This window comes from Chroicocephalus ridibundus, chromosome 5 (assembly GCF_963924245.1).
Source record: "Chroicocephalus ridibundus chromosome 5, bChrRid1.1, whole genome shotgun sequence".
Taxonomy (NCBI): Eukaryota; Metazoa; Chordata; class Aves; order Charadriiformes; family Laridae; genus Chroicocephalus; species Chroicocephalus ridibundus.
Window position 1 is genome coordinate 77,335,068 of NC_086288.1, and position 18,883 is coordinate 77,353,950.

Sequence of the window (18,883 nt, forward strand, 5' to 3'; positions counted from 1 at the left end):
GTTTTTAAAGTATTTTAATAGCTGAGGGTGTGTCTTACATTCTGCCAGGATTTGTGCTCTTGTCTTCATTGGCTATTACATTATTGAGAGTAGGGCCAGGCAAAATGTGGGCAGAAAAATCAAGCTGACAGAACAAAATTAGTTCAAGAATCTTAGAATTCGAGCATGAGGGATGGATCTTGCAGACTGTGCATAGTGCAGTGCGGAGACATTCCCATACCTCAGCTGTCCCAAAAGCCTGCAGTCCCACCGGCACGCGAAGGGCAGGAGAGGGCAGTTTGCGTGGGGACACGGCTTGCCAAGACCAGTTGTGCGCCTCTCAAAGGAGAATGGCTCAGGAGCGCTTTGGGGCTATAACCTCCCTCCTTTTGCCATTCACACGCCAGGAGGTGGCTGTTGGTACCACCGAGGTTCTTCGGAGGGGTATCACACCGGTGACAGTGTTGTTTCATTTAGCAGCGAGGCACATGTCACCACATTGTCAATGAGCTTGGATCCGGACCATTAGAGTTGGAATTTTTCACACCAAACGTCCATCGTACGTTCTGAATTCTTTTCCTTCCTAGTCTATGTAACCACCACGAATCACACTACATGAAGCTGCCGCAAAAAGATTCCTGTGTTCTGATTTATCTCGTGATTTTCTGTGAGATTTCCCAGTCACCTGTGCAGGGACACAACCCCTTTGGCAGTGATAGAAACTAAGACAGTTTCTGCCTGCAAACTGTGGTTAGCACTGATGTATTATCGATGATTTTGAACACTCAAGATGGAAGCTTTTCTAAGTCTTCCTCTCTACCTTCTTTGTTTATATCTCTTCAGCATGGGCACTGGGTTTGGTCTGTAATTATAAACTTCTTATCCCGCTGTTGATCTCTTATTTCTTTCTGTTGGGTTTGCCCCCTTTTCTACTTTCATATACTTGCATACTCGTGCTCATTTAGATGCTTCAACTTCGAGATAATTTCCACATTTATTGGCAGCTTTGGCGACAGCTACCAAACAATGTCATTTATAGACAACAGTGGCCTCTGAAAATACTGCTTACGGCTAAACAGTATTAGCTGGTTTTGGAGAGCTGCTAGAACAGGTCTTGTCTGGTTTTTCCAGAAGGTGTCGCAAGAGAGAACCAGCTCCTCGCTCTTCCCTTCCAACAAAACTGTTGAATTGAAGTAGCATCAAATTCTATAGTCGCAGACTGAGGTATTCATAAGGCAGGACCCCTTATTATTACAGGAATCCACGTGTTCCTGAAGGCAAGTCAAGAGTACGAGGCATTTATCCGCTCCGTATTACGGAGCTGTCTCTCTGTATTTGGAGATGCCTCTCTCTCCCCGTTTTCTATGGGGCAGACTTGTCTCTAAGGCATCCTGCAGCTAAAGCTGCTGGTGGTGTAACCCCTGTGATCCTTGTTGAGCACAGGTGACGCTTCAGAGCGTTTACATGCAGATTACAGAACTGTCCTGCCGCTTTTATTAAGTTAGTTATTGATGGGACGGAAGCGGAAGAAGCCTTCTTTGTAACGTAGGAAACTTTTCCAGTCATTGGGTCCTAGCGTAAGTCAAAATTAAAAAAAAAAAAAAAAAAAGCAGCAAGCCTCTGCTGGCACACTTAAACAGACATCGTGCTTCTGAACTCAGCCGTATTCAGAAATGGCGACACCAGGTGAGAATACACCTTGCTCCTGACTACCTAGAAGGACTTCAGCCGTCCTGAAGGTGTTCTGGAGTTTACTACAATTACTGATACCACTTTTCCAATTCCTTCGGAGTTTTTTGGCACGACTCGCTCCCTGTTGCTAGAGCAATTGTGCTAAACTTCTCTGGCCTGATCGCAATAAAAATAAAAAAGCAATACAAGTCAGGAGCGAGCTTTACTCTCCTTAACTTGGCCTTAGACCATCTTGGGCCCTAGTGCAGCCTGTAGCCACAGGAAACTCAAAGTGGCCATATCTCCTTGGCGGTATTATTAACCTTAAAAACACAGGTTATAGGCCCTTGTTCAAGTGGAAAGAGGAGGGAAAGAGGTTGAGCGTTGCCGGTAACAGCCTGGCTCCGTTTCAGCAGGCTGCACTGTACCAGTCTGTGCCGTTTGCTTTGGTACAGAGGGCTCCATAACAAAGGTTTGTCTAACTGTAAAATATAGCTATTTGCCTCAAAAAAGACTCAAACAGAAGGTAAGTAAATGAACCTCCCTATTCTGCGACATTGATTTAGCCTTTTGAAATTATTTTCCTACTCTAGAGCAATACTTAAAGTCTAAAGTAGTCCAGATAACTTAAAGAGATGTGCGCCTAATTATTCTGGATAATTCTAGCAATGAGATCAAAATATTTGTCCTTCCATTTAATTTTGAGGATTCGTAGTAACAAAAATGCATTTTCAGTATTTACTGAAGCAATGGATATCTACTGATGCTGTGTACGTATGACTCGCCAGTCTCTCGTTCTTACAAAAGGATGTTTCTTTTACCAGAAGGATACTTCAATCAATATTGTGTAACGGTACTCAGAGTATTCCGCTGTGTTCTGTGCTCTCGGTGTTTTAAAAGCATTGTTGACTGCCGACCTTTCACAAATGTCGATGTCATTTTGAATTAATAGGGTTACTTTTGAAGAAAAATGCATTCTGTAGCTGCTCGTGCCTTAATAAAAGTATGCGATGTATTAAAGATGTTTCTTAAACATTTACTCAGAAGTACTAAGAAAAAGTAGAAGTATTATCGTTAGGGTAATTAGAAATCACCTCAGTTGTTACAGTTTAAAAGAAATACTTAATGACACCTGAAATGTACTTCTGAAAATGCTGTTCTCAAAATAACAGTAATGGTTTGGGGCAAATTACGTTAATATTAATTGTATGATTTAATAACCTGTGACAGGCTCACTAACGGAGCGCCATAAGTAACATAACTTCAGCAGATCAAATGCAGTCGCCTTCATGGACGTAATGATTCAGATCTGTCTTAACGTTTGACATTTAAGCCGCAAGCCAGAACCTGATACAGTTTCATTTTTCAAATGTCTTTCCTGCTGTTATGATTCACGTAGTAATGATTTCAGACACCCGTGCTCACCGAAATGACACCCTATAATCCAGATGATGGCACAGACATTTTTCTTTTCCACTCTACTCATATCCTAGTTCTCTGTCTTGCTTATTTATTTATTTAAATTCCCGTCTTTTTCTTATTTTTGAAGTTGCCTGCCCAAGCACTGTCCCCACTTCCCAGACACCTTTCCTCCTCTTGGTCTCACACTGATCAAAAGATTCTCCGGGCTGCCGCTAGTGATGGCTTTTCAAGGACTGTTGGCTTTTCACCTTCAAGCGTGCGCACCTTACCTCCTCCACCATTTCCAGACACTTTTCTTTGTGACTTAGAAGAGCTCAATTCTTTGGCACTGACAACATCCCAGTCCGTAGCAATCTCCCCAGGTAATAGCCTTCAGCGAGTCAAGGATGATCACTTTAGTCCAAATACAGAGGTCTCTCTCAGCTCTCCTCCAGCTCTTCCTCTGTCCTTTCTTGTACCTACCTCTGTCTCATCCCACGACACAGTCTATAAGCACACCGGTAACCATGCCAAACCAGGAAAAGATAAAGACTTGAGAGTGATACTTGACTCTCTGGTTATTGAAGAACCTAAAGACTTGTCAGATGCTACAGGCGAAGGTGAACATGTTGGCGCTATCAGTAGCACCCCTTCGCCACAGGAAGGTGGCCCCATCTCCAGTGTGGTAGCTGCATCTGCTGAAAACGAAGAGGAAATGTGTACTGCAGACCTCTCAGTTAACGCAGGGGATCAGTCACAGCCTCGAGAATCAGAGTTCTACAGAGGAGTGCGAGACTCAATGGAAGAGCTGACAAGACTCCATATAGAGGAGGATGTGGGAGATGACAGTTTAGAATTCCCAGTAGCGAGTGGAGGAGACTCCATGGTATGTTCTGAAGGATACGCTTCACCGACTATTGATAAGGTATTTTAATTTCTGAAAAAAACCTGGCTTCTGTGTTCAGATAGCTTACTCAGTATAATTATTCTCCGCCTTTTCTTGTATTTACATGCTCGCGTTGTGCACAGGCACGGATTTATACTATTGCATCGGATAAAAATTGTCAGTGTTAGGGAATGGTCCTTTCTCAGCCGCAGCTGTAGACACCACTAAGTTCTATGGTGTATCGACTCTGCTGGTGCTTTCCCCTCTGTCCTTGTTAGCTGCCATCGGGCTTCTGATGCGAAGGGCCAGTGACCTGTTTTCCTCACTGGCCCATTACATTTTTGAGCCAGAGGCCCCAGGGAGCACGTGCTGCCAGAGCCCTCAGAGGGAGGGAGGGACGTGCCTCCCGCAGAGACTCCGCGGTTTGCGCTTCCCATGTGCCGCTTCACCCGCGGATGTATTTATAGTAGAGTCTGTTACCAGAACGTGACTAATAATAACAGATCAGATTATGTTTGGCAGTTAAACGAGTGCTTCCCCCTAAAGCCCTCCCCGCTTCCTCTTTGGGACAGAACACCACCGGACTATCCCAAATATCTGCTCGCCATTAAACGCCACAATATCGCTACACCATTTGTGTGGTTTCTGGGCACGGGTTTAGAACAGATTTTTTCTGTCCAGCACTTATTTCAACAGACTCTTCAGGCAGTTGCTTTGGCTGGCACATGCCAACATGCAAATCAGATACTTAGGACAATATGGTTTAGGCCAAATGTAAAACTAGTTAATTAGAAAGATTTTGCAGGCTGCCTCTGCCCTTACTTAACCTGAAAAACACAGGAGAAAAAAAAAAAGTACGAACAGACGCGAAATCCATGGCCACAAATGGCAACTCGTTTTGATTTCCGAGGGAAGAATTTTCTTCCAGAAAAGTAGACTGACTCATAATAAAATCAGCATCACATTTCTAACTGTTCAAAATTAGTTACATGACTCCTTGTTGAGCATTTTATGGCCTTCACAGCTGGTTTTATAGCACAATTCTCATTTTTCTTAAACATTTAAGCCAGCTCTACATTCAGCGGGAACATCAGGAGACTCCGATCCTCCTCCCCACCTTTCTTCTATTCTTCCGTTTCACTCTGCCATGGCACCGGCTTCTCATTCTGTCCCTACAACATCCCCGTCTCCCGCTTCCCTCTCCCCTCCTCTCCTTCCTGCACCCCTCCATCAGCAGGAGGAAGACTCACCAACGTTCAAGGTAACGGCACCTCTCCAGCATGGACTGTTGCAAATCTTCACGTATATCAAATAACTGCAAGGCTAACCCCAAGCTCGATCTTTTCAGAGGTATTGTTTCCTTTACTAATATTAAATAACAGCACGTGGACCATTAGGCCTTCTTCAGATAAAGCGCAAGGTGAAACCATAACCACGATGATACAGTGAAATAGCTTAAGGAGGTACCAGTGACAGGAAAGCAGAAAGCCTTCGACTCAAATTCAAGTCCATCCCAGGACATCAGTAACTCCTATTTAATTGAAAGAAACAGAATCATATTTAAGTACCCCGAAACTAAGTAACATTTGTAGTTTTAAAATGTTTTCAACCTCAATCCAAAGCCTGGGAGAAGAGTCATAAATTTCACAGCAAAGCCCCACTGCAGAGGGTCGTGTTCTAAATCCCAGTTCTGTTAGTCACGGACCGGACAAAGATTATTTGCTCGTCAAGACTACACTTTGTGTCGGCATTGCAGATCCGTGGCAGGAAAATCAAATCTGGAAAGTTGCTCTAGATGGACAAAGTCAAGCCCCAGTTTAGACCCAGTCAATTTCCAGGGCTGACTTCCTGAGAGTCCGTTTGCTCATGAGAAGGAGGAAAAGTCACGTAAAAAGTTTGAGAAACTATCCTAGAAAAAGTGATCATTACATCTATGGCAAAAAAATACATTGGCCTCCTTTGGTATCCTTTTTTTGCTGCTCACCCTCTCAGCTTCTAAGAGGGGGCTGTTCTTCTGTCCTGCCCCATTCTACTGGCAAACAGTCACGAATACCAAAGAAAAGGTTTCCAATCGCAGCACTCCCCTCCTCTCCCATTCCCTCCGACTCACCCCTGCCCCTGGGAATTCACATTTGCTGCACACACACCCCTTAAGAGCCAAATTTTGACAAATATTGAGCTGATTTATAGTGATGTTAACAAAACAAGGATTTTTTCCTTGAAGTACTTACCGTCAAGTATTACCTTGTTTTCTAAATGCAAATTTAAGGGCCGCGTTCTGTTTAACAGCAAGGAATTGCTACGCTCGTCGTTGGTATTTCTCAGATTGCGTTTCTGTATTACTGACCGAGCTACTTCAGTGGCTACTCTTGCAATAACCGTTCTTACTCCAACTGCATACGCTGTGCGTGATTCATCTTTTAACTGCAATGTGTAAGGGCACGTGCCAGAGCAGCAAACCCTTGGAAAAAAGGTACGGTGGCGACAGTGAAACTGCCGTACGCTAGCAGTACCGTCCTTTGCACCTGTAACGCAGCCGCTTGTTTGTTATCGAGAAAAGCATGTCCAGTTTGCATGTATGAATGAAGCACCAAAAATCCCACGATGCTTCATCACTGAGCCCTCACTTGACGGAGTTTTTGTGGTTTTTCTAGGCTAATTTAAAGCGAGAGCTATTTGTTCTGGGTAAACCTCCTCGTAGCCCAGTGATGACTAGGAGACCCTGCAGCTCACCTGGCCGAGGTCCCAGCCATTCGCACAGGGTACGGTACTGGGCGCCCAGTGTGCAAGAGCAGTATTTATGTAGATAAAGGAGGACAGTGTCCAGTCTCTCAGTATTTTGCTTTTCCCCAAGTGTCTCTACACTCTCAGTACGCCGTGTTTTCTTCCTGTTGTGCTTCCGTGCGATGTCTGAGTAAAGCCAACAGGTCTGTGTGTGCCCAAATTTGTTTTATAAATCTGTTAGTGTCTTGTACCTCTGCAGTACTGCATCGTATTTCCAGTGCTACAACACGTAGGAGATCACGGTCCTTTACATTTAGCCTGTTTTTTTCCTAAATTATTTCAAAGCATTTCAAAGCGTTTCTGGTTTATTAAAATTACAGCAGCTTCTAAGAGTCAAAAATTTATACTTCACTGCAGGTATACAGGCTGAATTCTTGGTTTGGAATCCATGTCCTCCTTTTCAAACTGTTTTGTTGCTGCTGTATTACGTTCACTCAGTAGTGTGCTCTTTATCCAAGCCCTGCTATTCCACACCGCCACCTCTTCAGCCTTTCCCTTCAGACCTGTAGTATAACAGTAACGGGACTGTAACAGTTTTACCTAGCCAGAAAGTCAGATTGTTTAGAGTTTGAACGTGTTTCGCTCAAAAAGGTGATCTGAACTATGAAAAAAACCCACCCAACCTAAACTCTGTGAGAATGAGAATTTAGGGGTTACGTTTTACTTTCAGTTGAGGACTAAATCGCTCTTTGCGTTGGTTTCTTAACATTCAACTCTTAAAACTGCTAACAGGATGAACTGTTCTCCAGGCTGTTGCTGCTGATTTTAAGGTTATCATCTTTCTGGTGGTTCCCTGTTTTAAAATTTGAATTCTAATTTAAGGTGCGCAGGTTTCCGTAACTTTTCAAAGTCTTGGCTTTTTGGCTGGCCTCTGTTTGCTGCCAGGTGTGCGGGACAGTGCTTTCTTCATTACTGAAGAGAGAGAATTCAATCATAGGAAGGCCAGGATTCTTGTGGTAGCGGAGCAACACCATCCTAAAGAAAGTCCAACTGGGAATAAGATCCATAAAAAGGGGATTAAGCCCTATTTTAATTTTGTTTGTTACTCCAAATGAATGGTATGTAACTGATAATTGAGAGGACTGTATTGGTCAATATTCAGTGCATTTATGTCTTTAATTCCAAAGCTACAAGAGCACAAAGCGCACACTTAATTGGCATCTTCAGGACTAAACGGAACCATTATACGCAGGGGTATATCAATCACGCATGGCAATCAGATGTACAACTGGGACCACTGACCTGACTGCACAATTTTTAATGTTTTTGGGGATTAGGCCCTACAGTTTTTCCCAGGAAACAGAATAGTGAACTGAGCCGTAGTTGGAAACTAGCAATCCTAATGAAGAGGAGCTACCCACAGGGTGACGCATTTCGTGCTCTCTCTTGGGCGCAATTAGCCAGACCTTGCACCGTTCCCCATTCCAGCCAATGCCCCTGTATGTGGGAATGAGAGTTTAGGGAAAGAAAACGCGGAGAAAACTACTTAATGCCAGCTGGGGTACTACTGAGGAATGCATCTGGATAGAGAGCAAGCTCCAAGGGCTCCCTCTTCAGAAGCACAGATTGCTTCACCCCTGTTTTCCCAGATTCTAAATCCATCAAAGTTTTTCCTGTAGCAATAACACAGGGTTGAAAATCTTCACTCACCTCGATTATTTTCTGTCATCTGTTTGTACAGTAGTTAAATGTTAATAAAATGTTCTCAAGCGTTAAAGCTTACGCAGAAAAAGATAATACTGACCTACCTACTTTCTTCCTGGCTTGGTATATGTCCAGAGCATTAAATCAGTTGAAGTATTGTTTAGGACATTGACTTTTATTGTTTGCAAGAAAAATCCTTAACCTCGGTTGAGTTCTCTTGCATCTCTGACTCTCTTTGGCCTTCAGCTCAATCACAGACCTGCTGAAAGATGAGCAGAGAATAAGGTCAGCTTCCAATCCAAATACCACGCAAACCGCCCAGTGGAATATTCTCTTCTTGCCTGACAAACCCACTCTTGAAGAGGGTTTACTGAGAACTGAAATGTCTGATTTGCAATCGTTATTGTTGGATTCTTCAGTAAAAATTATCTGTCTTGTACACTGGCAGAGGAGAGTTAAATGAGGGAGAGAAGAGAGTCAAAGAGTATAAACAACTTTTTTTTGGACTTTGAAAACCTCTTTCCCACTTAGCTGCCGTTAATACGCATGACAGTTCTGTAATCTACCTGCCTGCATCTTGAGGCACCTTTTTAAAATTATACTCTACAGACTGTAAAAATGAAGGGGAGAATGTTCACAGTGTTTTCTGCATGGACACACACAGACTGGATGCAAAGACATTTAACTACTTCAATTTCACCTAGAGATGTTGGGGGGGTGGGGGGAATAGAAAATCAAAACAACATAGTGCATTTTAACATTCCATTGATATCATGAGGCTGCGGGTTGTTTACCACGGCCCTCTCTCATTGAAGACTGCGTCATCTTCAAGAGCGAACTGAAGCAAGATGAACTGAAATAGCCAAACCTGGGAAAGGGAGAACCATGGAGCAATAAGACGAGTCCCACGGCTTCGGGATCAGGTTGCAGTTTTCTCAGTTCATGAAAGCGCCATGAGCTGTGTTTGCCGCCCGCGCTCCCCAAGCGGATACGATTCCCAGGCCTGCGTCCGTCTCTGCAGCGCGGCCGTAGGGCAGCCTCAGTCAGCAGAGAACGCCACCGCCGCGCACGCCAAGGGCTCTCCCAAGCAGCTGCTCCCGCACCGGTTCTGGCCCCAGCCAGATTCTAACGGGCAGAAGTCAACAGCTTTCTAAGCAGGATAACTTTTCTCTAGTAGATTAATATTTATCATTTCCGTTGCGTCCCGATTTATTGTGTATTAGTGGTGGGTAATGCTCCATTAAAAAGGAAAACAGTTCCTTTCGTAAAGCTTTGCACTGGAAATACAAACTACTTTTTCCTCTGAAGTGAAAGTGTTAATTGTTATTTTCACACCGTTACGTGCATTCCTTCAAATATCCTTTCTGCTCTTTGCCTCCCAACAGCCCGCATGGCTTTGTGCTGCCCCTTGAGATGAAACAGAATTCATTAAAGCGCAGCATGTTGTGCCTGCCAAGTTAGTACTCTGTGTGTGCGTAACGTACATTGGTACGTCGTTTGTCCATGAATATTCTAAATTCGGCCATTACCTATAGATTTTTATTTCTGCTTATCTAAAAATATACTTCACCCGATGAATGTATAATGTTCATCAGTTGCATCTGATTTTTCTAACGCTATTTCTGTTCCACAGTGAAGAGGCAGCAGGGTTCTGTGCCAACTTTCTACTCCACTATAAATAGAACGGACCGCTGAAAAAGTTCACAGCTTTGTTTTAGTTTTTATTACATCCCCCAAAAATCAGATATTTAGACCTGCCCAAGTTCTCTGTTGCTTGCCACGTCTCTCCAGAATTTATCGTGAGTGGGAGGGGAGGGAGGTGGTGCTTTAGGCAAGGTAGAATCTGAACTCCTGAGCAACTCTGCATCACGCCCCTACCCAACTCTTTGGACCTCAGCCTATAAATCTTTATTACATTTCAAATCATTTCATTTCAGCCACAGCGCCCCGTGCTTGCTCATGAAAACATACACGGTGGGGGGGAACCGTAAGTATACTTCTTGTCTACTAACCCAAAACCTAACGCTTAAGCAATAGCCAGCACGTCGTCAAATCATTCGTTAGCCTGCCGCGCCGGGTTACGAGGAGAGTGCAGGAATTTCGATAACCGCATGATGTAGGGAAGCAGCCAGGGAGGTCCCAGAGGCGAGGCCTTAGTTGTGTAACTTACATCAAACTCAGCCAGCCGTGCCAACTTACAGTTCTCCGTCGTTCATACTTAAAAGGGATAATAATTTTGTAAAAATAAAGATTGACTCTTTTTTTTATTCTCTCCATTTTTACATCTCAGCAGAACGCCAGCTAAAGATTTAGCGTTGATTCAACTCATCTGCTTTACTGGCTTGACACAAATTATTCAGAAACAGTTCTGGGTGTGAATAGAGAGAAAAAAAAAAAAAACTCGGTCACGTTGATCGTGGGAACACAGGCTGACACTTTCTGGTGTCGTTCACATGGGCAATTTAAAAATCAGACTCAAGAAAGCCTTTCCAAAAACAAGAGAAGCACCTGGATCCCAAGCCTTATTCTCACAAGCAACGTAAGCACTTGGGATAAAACACGTAAGGCTGTTTCAGTGGGGACTGTTAAAATGCAAGTTCAGTGCAGGATTATTTGGTTGTTTTTTTTTTTTTTCCTTTTTTGGGTTCCCCCCCTCCCAGTCTTGCACTCGGGTCCGGCCTCCGTGACCACGGAAACCAGCAGCCGTTCTTCCTCAAGCACCACAGCACTTCGCAGCGTGCCCTTAAATGTAACTAAGGCTTAGTATCTAAAAAAATACTTAAAAGTTTACCTCTTAGTCACATGAAGAAATGAGAAAAGAGAAGAGAGGGGCAAAAGTTACCAAATAATTGTACCACAGACAATATACAATGACAGTTCAACATTTTGGGTTTAATCTCAGTAGAACCACAAGCTCCTGCGGGTATCTGAGCACACCGAAGCATCTAACTCTCGTTTGTAAGCAATAATTGGCTAATGAATTTTGTTCAATATAGTTTAAGTAGTTCACGACTGAAGTTACTTATTCCTAAAATTAAAAATTTAAATTGCCAACCAACCATTCTTTGTCCTGAATATGTATTTTTAGTGTTGTAAATGGTAGTATTTTTACATATTATATATATATTTATCTATTTAAGAAATTCTTAGGTTAGCAAAGAGAGAATGAAAGTAAGAACTAGCAAAGAGAGAACGAAACTCCTCCAAAGGAGTGAGTAAAATGGATTGTCTGGAAACGACTAAGATTAGATTTCTGAAGGCCAAAGAGCGCTAATTGGGAAGTTCTTTTTACTGCATTTGAATAAGTATTTGGCTTGAATCCTATTCGTGACACATTACATCTGCAACTCCCGTCCCTTTGGAAGCTGCATTTCATCAGTTTTGGAAAATCCTCATAGCTCTGTTTTCCTGGAATAAGGATAAGCATGACAGAAAGCGTTATTGCCGTTTCATTTTTTGCACAGATTGGTCTTACTCCTGCTACACAAATTACCAGAGATAATTGCTTAAATGGCCAGTCCCGTTCCATTTTGTTAGTATGATTATAATATAAAATTAGACTTTTCATATTTGGGGAGACGACTGCCAGTCACGAGAAATTAAGTTAAAATCAATTTTTTTTTCTTGGAACAGCGTCTTTATTTTTTTCTCCAAGTGAGCAATGTGAAAAATCCGTGTAGCTTATTCAGGACGACCGCCACTGCAGTAAGCACGGCACCGGTCTGTGTATAGGATTTTCAGGTGGGACTTTCAGGAGCAGGAATTTTTTACCAAAATAAACATCTCGCCTTAAGCCCTGGAAGCTTTGCCTGAACGATACAGAGCTAATGGAAATATTCGGCACCAACGCATCAAAGGGGGGGTTATTTTGTTTTTACTGGGGGAAGTGTAATGACATTAAGGTTTTAAAGTCAGTGAACTGTTGTTAAGAGGGAAAAATGGACAGGGTTATGTTTAGTTTCAATATTTTGAAATTAAAACTATTGCCTTTGTACAATTTCTGCTCCTTCACCCAGTCAGTCGTAGCTGGGGCACAGCGGGCGAGGACGCAAAGGCAGATCCTGGCTGTGCGGGGCTGGTGCAGCGTCTTCCCATGGGCTGCCCACCCCGGCACCTTCCCTTCCCCTAGACAGAGTTTAGTGCCGGTCTTTCAGCTCTGAGAAACTCAATTAAAAGCTGTCAAGGAGCGGAAGATAATAAATGCAGTAATCTCATACCTCTTCCCGTTCATCCACCTCACATCCTTCAGCCTGCAGCCGGGGTGGAGGTACAAGTCAGCGGCTGAACACCGCTTGAGCTCCATCCTTACGGCCCCCGCTTGGAGTCAAGCCTCTCCCTCACTTTCAGATATGGTTTTTTAATACATATATATATAAAAAAAAAAGAATAAATTTTAAAAAATATATATATTCATTTATCTATCTCAAGGGCAGTTTTAACCAGGGAAGGGGTTACAGCTGTGTGTTTCCAACCAGCAATTACTCTCCCCCATCCCCACAGAGGCGGGCGCCTCTTTTACATGCAGAGCTCATAGAGTGGCTAAAAAAAAAAAAAAATAAAAATAATAATACTGGAATTCTGCGTTCAAAGCAACAGATTGAGGCGGCGTCAGGCTTGCTGCGAGTCCCCAGTCTGTAGTGTCTGATGAGTCCCCTAAAAAAACATTTTATTTATTTACTAAAACAAGTACCTGGCCCCGCAGTCCACCAGGCAAAATAAACCCTTTTCCGCTGTATTCGCGAGAAGTGTTACGTATTAGTTGATGTTTGAACCAGCTCCTTTACTTCAGCAAAGGCGCAAAAAACTCTTACTTCTTTTTAAAATGCATCATTTGTCCTATTTAAGGTTTCAGGCTCTATATAACTATACTCCTAGGAACGAAGATGAATTGGAGCTCAGAGAGGGAGATGTCATTGATGTGATGGAAAAGTGTGATGATGGATGGTTTGTGGGTATGTTCTCATCTGGTTTCTGCTTTTTTTTTCCCCCTCCTGACCTTTGCTGCCCTCTTTGCTTGGTGTCTTTTAAACAAATTAACGTTTGATATTCAGTGCAATAAACCTGAACCTGGCTTTACGAGGAGAAATCTCAACCAAAATCCGCCAAAAGTCAGTGGGCTGTTTTTCACTTGTGTCTGGTAAATGATGGACACAAACTGACATGTGACAATGGCACTGTTGTCGTTCTCACGTGACACACAATGGAACGCGTATTACTGCTCTCTTCATAAGGGCCGGGTAACGTAAAGCTTACCCGCGCCAACACATCTACCTGTCAACGACTTGTGAGAACCGAGGGCTCCTGAGCAAACAGAGGTTTCATAGCTAGGCCCGGACCGGGTGGCTTAATCATTCCATAAGCCCACGCACGCAGTGGCTAACTCAACCATCTGACCAGTCTTCGACATTCCGAAAACTCAGATTATTTAAATAGGCTTGATGTCGTTAACATTAAATTATGCATCAAGTCAAAATTTCAGTTAAAATTTTGCAGTTACAATTTGCTAGCGCGACTCACAAATGAAATTAAAATATAACTTCGACAAGTTATTTTGAAAGAACGGTAGATATTTCTGTTTGTGCAATATTAAAGATGAGAATTTAAAGGCCGTGCTTACATAGTGATTTCCTGTTGTTATGCCCATCTTTCATCTCTTGCTTCTAATTTCAGGAACCTCGAGAAGAACCAAATTCTTTGGTACTTTCCCTGGAAACTATGTCAAGAGGCTGTGAATTTTTATTTTTTTTTCCCCTACTTATTTATGCTGCATCTCTGCAACACATCTGCATAAAGCTGCTAGAAAACATGCTCCGCTGGCCTTCTGTTTTCTCGCTTGCAGTCTCGAACAGAGACCATCTAGTTCACCCCCATCCCATGCCACCCGCCCCGCCGTCCCTGCAGTATTACAGCAACGACCACCGCGTGAATAACTAAGCTTTTCTGAAACAAGAGAGGAAGCGTTTCAACATTTAAATACTCCCTGCTTTAAAGTCTTTTCATAGGAAAATATGAAGGACATAGGAAAAAGGCCGCTAGAGGAGAAGCCTGATGAGAGGTACACGGATGAATTGCCGGGAGGGGGGGGTGGGAAGGGGGAGAAACCGTTCTCGGTTTGGACATTTTGGGGTACCATCATGAAGTGCGATGGGCTATTTTCCAGCATGCATGTAATACAGGGGGAAGTTGCTGTTTACTATTTTTAAAGAAAAGAAAAAAAAAAAAAAAGATATTGTTTGAGTTTCCCCATCCTTATTAGCTTTGGCAGCATTTGTCGCTTTCACTTTGCCGTATCACAGGTTTGCCTATTGTGCTGGTTTACAACGTATGACAAAATTGTAACGTAGATTTTTTTGCCTGCACTTGTATGTTGTAACATATGCACAGTGATTGTAAAATCTCAAGCAAGCGTAGTGAAAAAAAAAAAAGAAAATAATAATGGAAGAACTGCAAGTGTTCCGAACGGGTGCAATGGTATCGGCTAAACCTTTCTTCTTTTTTCCCTAATAAAGCTGTAGCGTTTTCTGTTAAAAGGTAAAAAGTGCAAGAGGCGTAAAACCTCGGGAAAGAGGATTTAACGAAGAGACAGACAATGATATAAGCATAGACAAATACTAACCTGCTACTGACGTTCAATGGTTGTAATCCAAAAGTCGTCATAGTAAGCAAGATGGAATTTGAGAGGTTAGTGTTTTTACGTATCAGGAATGTTAAGCAGCAGGAAGTAAACAGTGTTAGTGCAAAGGGTTGTTGGTTGTTTGGGGTTTTGATTTTTTTTCCTAACATAGCCACCTGAAAAGAAAAATATTCACAAGTATCACGTACTGATTTACTTCACTATATATACACATATGTATGTTAACAAAACCTGAGTTACACGTTCTTTTTAGGAATTTAGTACAGGGAAAAAAAGTCACAAGTATTAAAACTGATACATTTTAGAGGTGGGTTTTTCTTTTTTTTTTTTTTTCTGAATGAAAAAAGTATTTGAAAACACATTTTCCATAAGCAAAGGTAAGCATACATAGCAAACGGGATTAAGGCACAGGACGATAATGACTATGGCTTTATAAAAATAAAAATTCAGATTTGGTTTCTTCAGCACCTTATAGATGGCAAAAGCTTCTACTGCATTTCTCATGGGTAAAGGACTGAAATTATCAAAATGTATGTAGTCTCTGTAGCATTTTGTACATATGTTTGCTTTTTTTGTACAGAGCCATTTGGTTGTCGATTTTAAAAAATTAAGTTCCTTATTTGATCTTTGCCCTCCTTCACATACAGAACATTTCAACGCATCCTTCTTTTCTTGCTCTATTTACCGTAAGCACATCTGGATAGTGCAATTCTGTAAGATAGCATTTTATGCAAAATTTTATTAATTAAAATATGGTTTACCAGCCAAATCTAAATGTACATATGTCTTTATTACTGAGAAATGTCATTAAGACAAAGGTAAAGAAACATCTTTGTGCAGCATACCTTTATTATTGCAGATTTCATGGCAAAGGCTTTATATTCAAAGGCTTTCAATTTTAAAACTAGATCTGCATGCAGCTTTGCTGTGAGATTAATACCTATCTTTGATGCCATTTATGATTGAAGACTTAAATATCTGTTGCCTGTGATATTTAAAAAGTACTGTTTCTACTCTGTATCTGATTTTAGAAAAATACAGGTTTTTCATACCTGGCTTTCAGGTAACTGACTTTGAATTCCTACAAGCAAAAGGTCTCTGTGGTTTTTTTTCTTGAATAGACTTCTAATAAATTTTGCTTGGAGTACACAACTGTTTCCCCCATCATTTCTAAAAGTACATATTGCCTATATGCAAATAGTTTTGCCTTGTACAGAGGTTTTTTCCACCACCAAGCCTGGACTGGTTATAGATATGGGCAACTAAGGTGGCCCACAGAGCTCTCGGTTGGTCGTCTTCGGTGCCATCCCTGAAACAACATTATGTACTTTCCGCATGGACTGTGCTCACCTGAGGTAATTTTTCTATTGCCAGAGCCGCCCCTCACTCCAGAAGCACAAAGGTAAAACGCGTAACGGTGACCCCTTTATTCCTGGCAAAAGTTCCCCCACCCTAATCCTTCAACAAAATCAGAACAAGGACTCCTCTGTGAAGTGGCAGCAGAGAAGCAAGATTTCAGGAAAATACAGATTTGGGGGGAGCATCTTATGCTTGGGACTCCGCCTGCAAAACTGAATTATCCCATACGTAACGTCCTTAATGCCTGGAAAATGCAAAACCAGCCACACGTCGAAATAAATACCTGAGTACGTAGCTTAGCCTTCCTTCAGACGAAGTTAACATTTTCAGAGCAGGGCCTGCTGTTAAAACTCCCATCAGCAGCAGACAGACTCCTTTGTCAGGATGAACGGGGTCGGTGCTGGGAGTGCTTTCCATTTGGACAAGACCTAATTTAGTCAGCGCGACTACCACTGAGGCAACTGCGCCCTTCCAGTGCTGTTAGCTTAAACCCACCGCACACAGCTCTTCCCACAGCCCTATGACCATAGAATGGTTCGAGTTGGAAGGGACCTTAAAGACCATCCAGTTCCACCCCCCTGCCCTGGGCAGGGACACCTCCCACCAGCCCAGGTTGCTCCAAGCCCCGTCCAGCCTGGCCTTGAACCCCTCCAGGGACGGGGCAGCCACAGCCTGTAAGAAGTAGGCAGCGGTGCGCTTCAGCAGTCGTCTTCTGTAAGAGTTAGTCTAACAACGTCAACTGGTTGGTGTAACCTCGCCAATATAAAAAAATACCTGGATGCTTAAGGGTCTGAGTGGTTGAGGGGTGAAACAGCATCCTCCCTGCCAATCGCAGAGGGGATGAAAGGAAAGGATAGGTCCTTGCAATCACAACAGCAAGCCACCGAGGCTTCAGGAAAAAACGTAGCGTACATGTTTTAGTCAAAAAGTAAAGCAATATTAAAGGTATATCCAGGTAAACCGAATATATTCAAATCAGCTAAGTATGCTGAAATCCCACCTACGCTATTTGAGGAACAAACTGAAGGATTTTTTGAGCTTCCTTGTACAACCCTCGTTCGCTCCCCTATACACTCACGGAGAGCCCACAGGACACGGCGGTGCTTTGTCCTTAAGGCCAGAGGAAGAGAGACCTGGGGAATTAGAGGCCAGCCAGATTAATCTCTAGGAAGGGACTAGAACAAATCAATTAAAAGCCTCAGGTAGTCACAGATTTTTCTAGAAAATTATGTATCAAATCATTTCCCTTATTCTATTCTTGTCCGGATATGTAGGACACATCTTGAGCTCTATTAGGGTTTTCTTTGAAAGCTGCGTTAGCAGACTAAGAAAAGTCGACGTCAGTCCACGTGAAATCAGGTTTGTTGCAGAGTTGCGCTGCGTTACGGATGAATTGGTGATGTAACCAGAGTGTCCCTAAAAAACCAATAGATCCCGCTGCCTCCCCCGCAGTGTTTGTCATTGAGGCAACGGCCTCTTAAAACGAGAAAACCCGCAAGATGACACCCACGCGCCAGCGAGGCCGATACACGAGCAGCTGAGGGCAACGATCTATATCCCAAACGGAGGGAAGGGTCACCCCAGCTGGTGTGACATTCTGTCACCCGCGCCAAAGCGAAGCACGTTGTCACCCTGCCACGTCTGGTATTTACTAGCTGCCATTTACACGCGCAGCCCCCCGACAGGAACACGAGGTGCTTCCTGGGCATTTGAAAAAGCAGCGCGGGAGCCAATGGGAAGCTGGAAACATGAAGTCAGGAGCTCTAGAAGGACCTTAGGTCATTGCTAATTATATTCCCTTACAGCATTATAGTTACACGGCGAGACCCGGCCCCAGCTCCAATTAACAGCAAACTCCTCTGAAGTCAACAGATCCCACGGTCTTGGGAATACCGTGTTAAGCTTGAAAAAAAAAAAAAAAATTGCATGAGAGAAGCACTGAAACAAGCAAACGTCCAGTTTGGGTGGGTTTTATTGAGAAGTACGAGTGCAGGCAGAGACCAGAAACCACTCCTTTAACTGCTCCCACTACACAGCACAGAACATGGTTACCCCTTCCCCAGCACCTAACTGGCAAGTTAACTTAAAGGCAAATCATATGTGGCTCCAAAGTTGCGAGAGCATATTGAAAGGGACAATAATTCCCTTTTTTAAACACGTTTATACAGCAGAACCCCTTGCTACATCCGGCAAACATCAACCAGACCCAGACCCGAATCCACCCATTTTACAGAGCAGGAACTTGCCCGACCAACGCGTAGAAATTGGTACCTTGCCAATACACAGTAAGCAGGGAAGATTAATTTAATAAGTCTTTCTTCTGCAAGTCTACAGGTAATCAACCCACATCGTGCTATTCATTTGACTGGATGCAAAAAATGCCATTTTGCTTTTATCCTCCTCCCCAATGGCCAGATAGCTCTAAGTTCCCAAGTCCTAGATAAAAATTGCCCAATAGAATCTATTACTCCCACCAATACAGTGAAGTCACCTTCCTTTGAAAATAAAAAATATTTTTACATATA

At 42.9% G+C, this 18,883-nt stretch overlaps 1 protein-coding gene across 11 annotated transcripts in view; it reads left to right on the forward strand.

The window, feature by feature from the left end:
* The window catches only part of SORBS2 (sorbin and SH3 domain containing 2), a 187,963-nt gene extending 172,796 nt beyond the window's left edge, over positions 1-15,167 (forward strand). For 6 of the 11 annotated variants that reach the window (XM_063335331.1, XM_063335330.1, XM_063335336.1 and 3 more), the window contains 6 exons: positions 3,200-3,976; positions 5,004-5,198; positions 6,592-6,699; positions 10,303-10,352; positions 13,211-13,317; positions 14,036-15,167. In XM_063335331.1, coding sequence (XP_063191401.1) covers positions 3,200-3,976; positions 5,004-5,198; positions 6,592-6,699; positions 10,303-10,352; positions 13,211-13,317; positions 14,036-14,097 — 1,299 coding nt within the window. In that variant the 3' untranslated portion in view covers positions 14,098-15,167. The remainder of the gene's footprint in view (positions 1-3,199; positions 3,977-5,003; positions 5,199-6,591; positions 6,700-10,302; positions 10,353-13,210; positions 13,318-14,035) is intronic. The other 5 variants (XM_063335339.1, XM_063335333.1, XM_063335340.1 and 2 more) reach the window with 1 other exon arrangement.
* Positions 15,168-18,883: the final 3,716 nt, after the last annotated feature.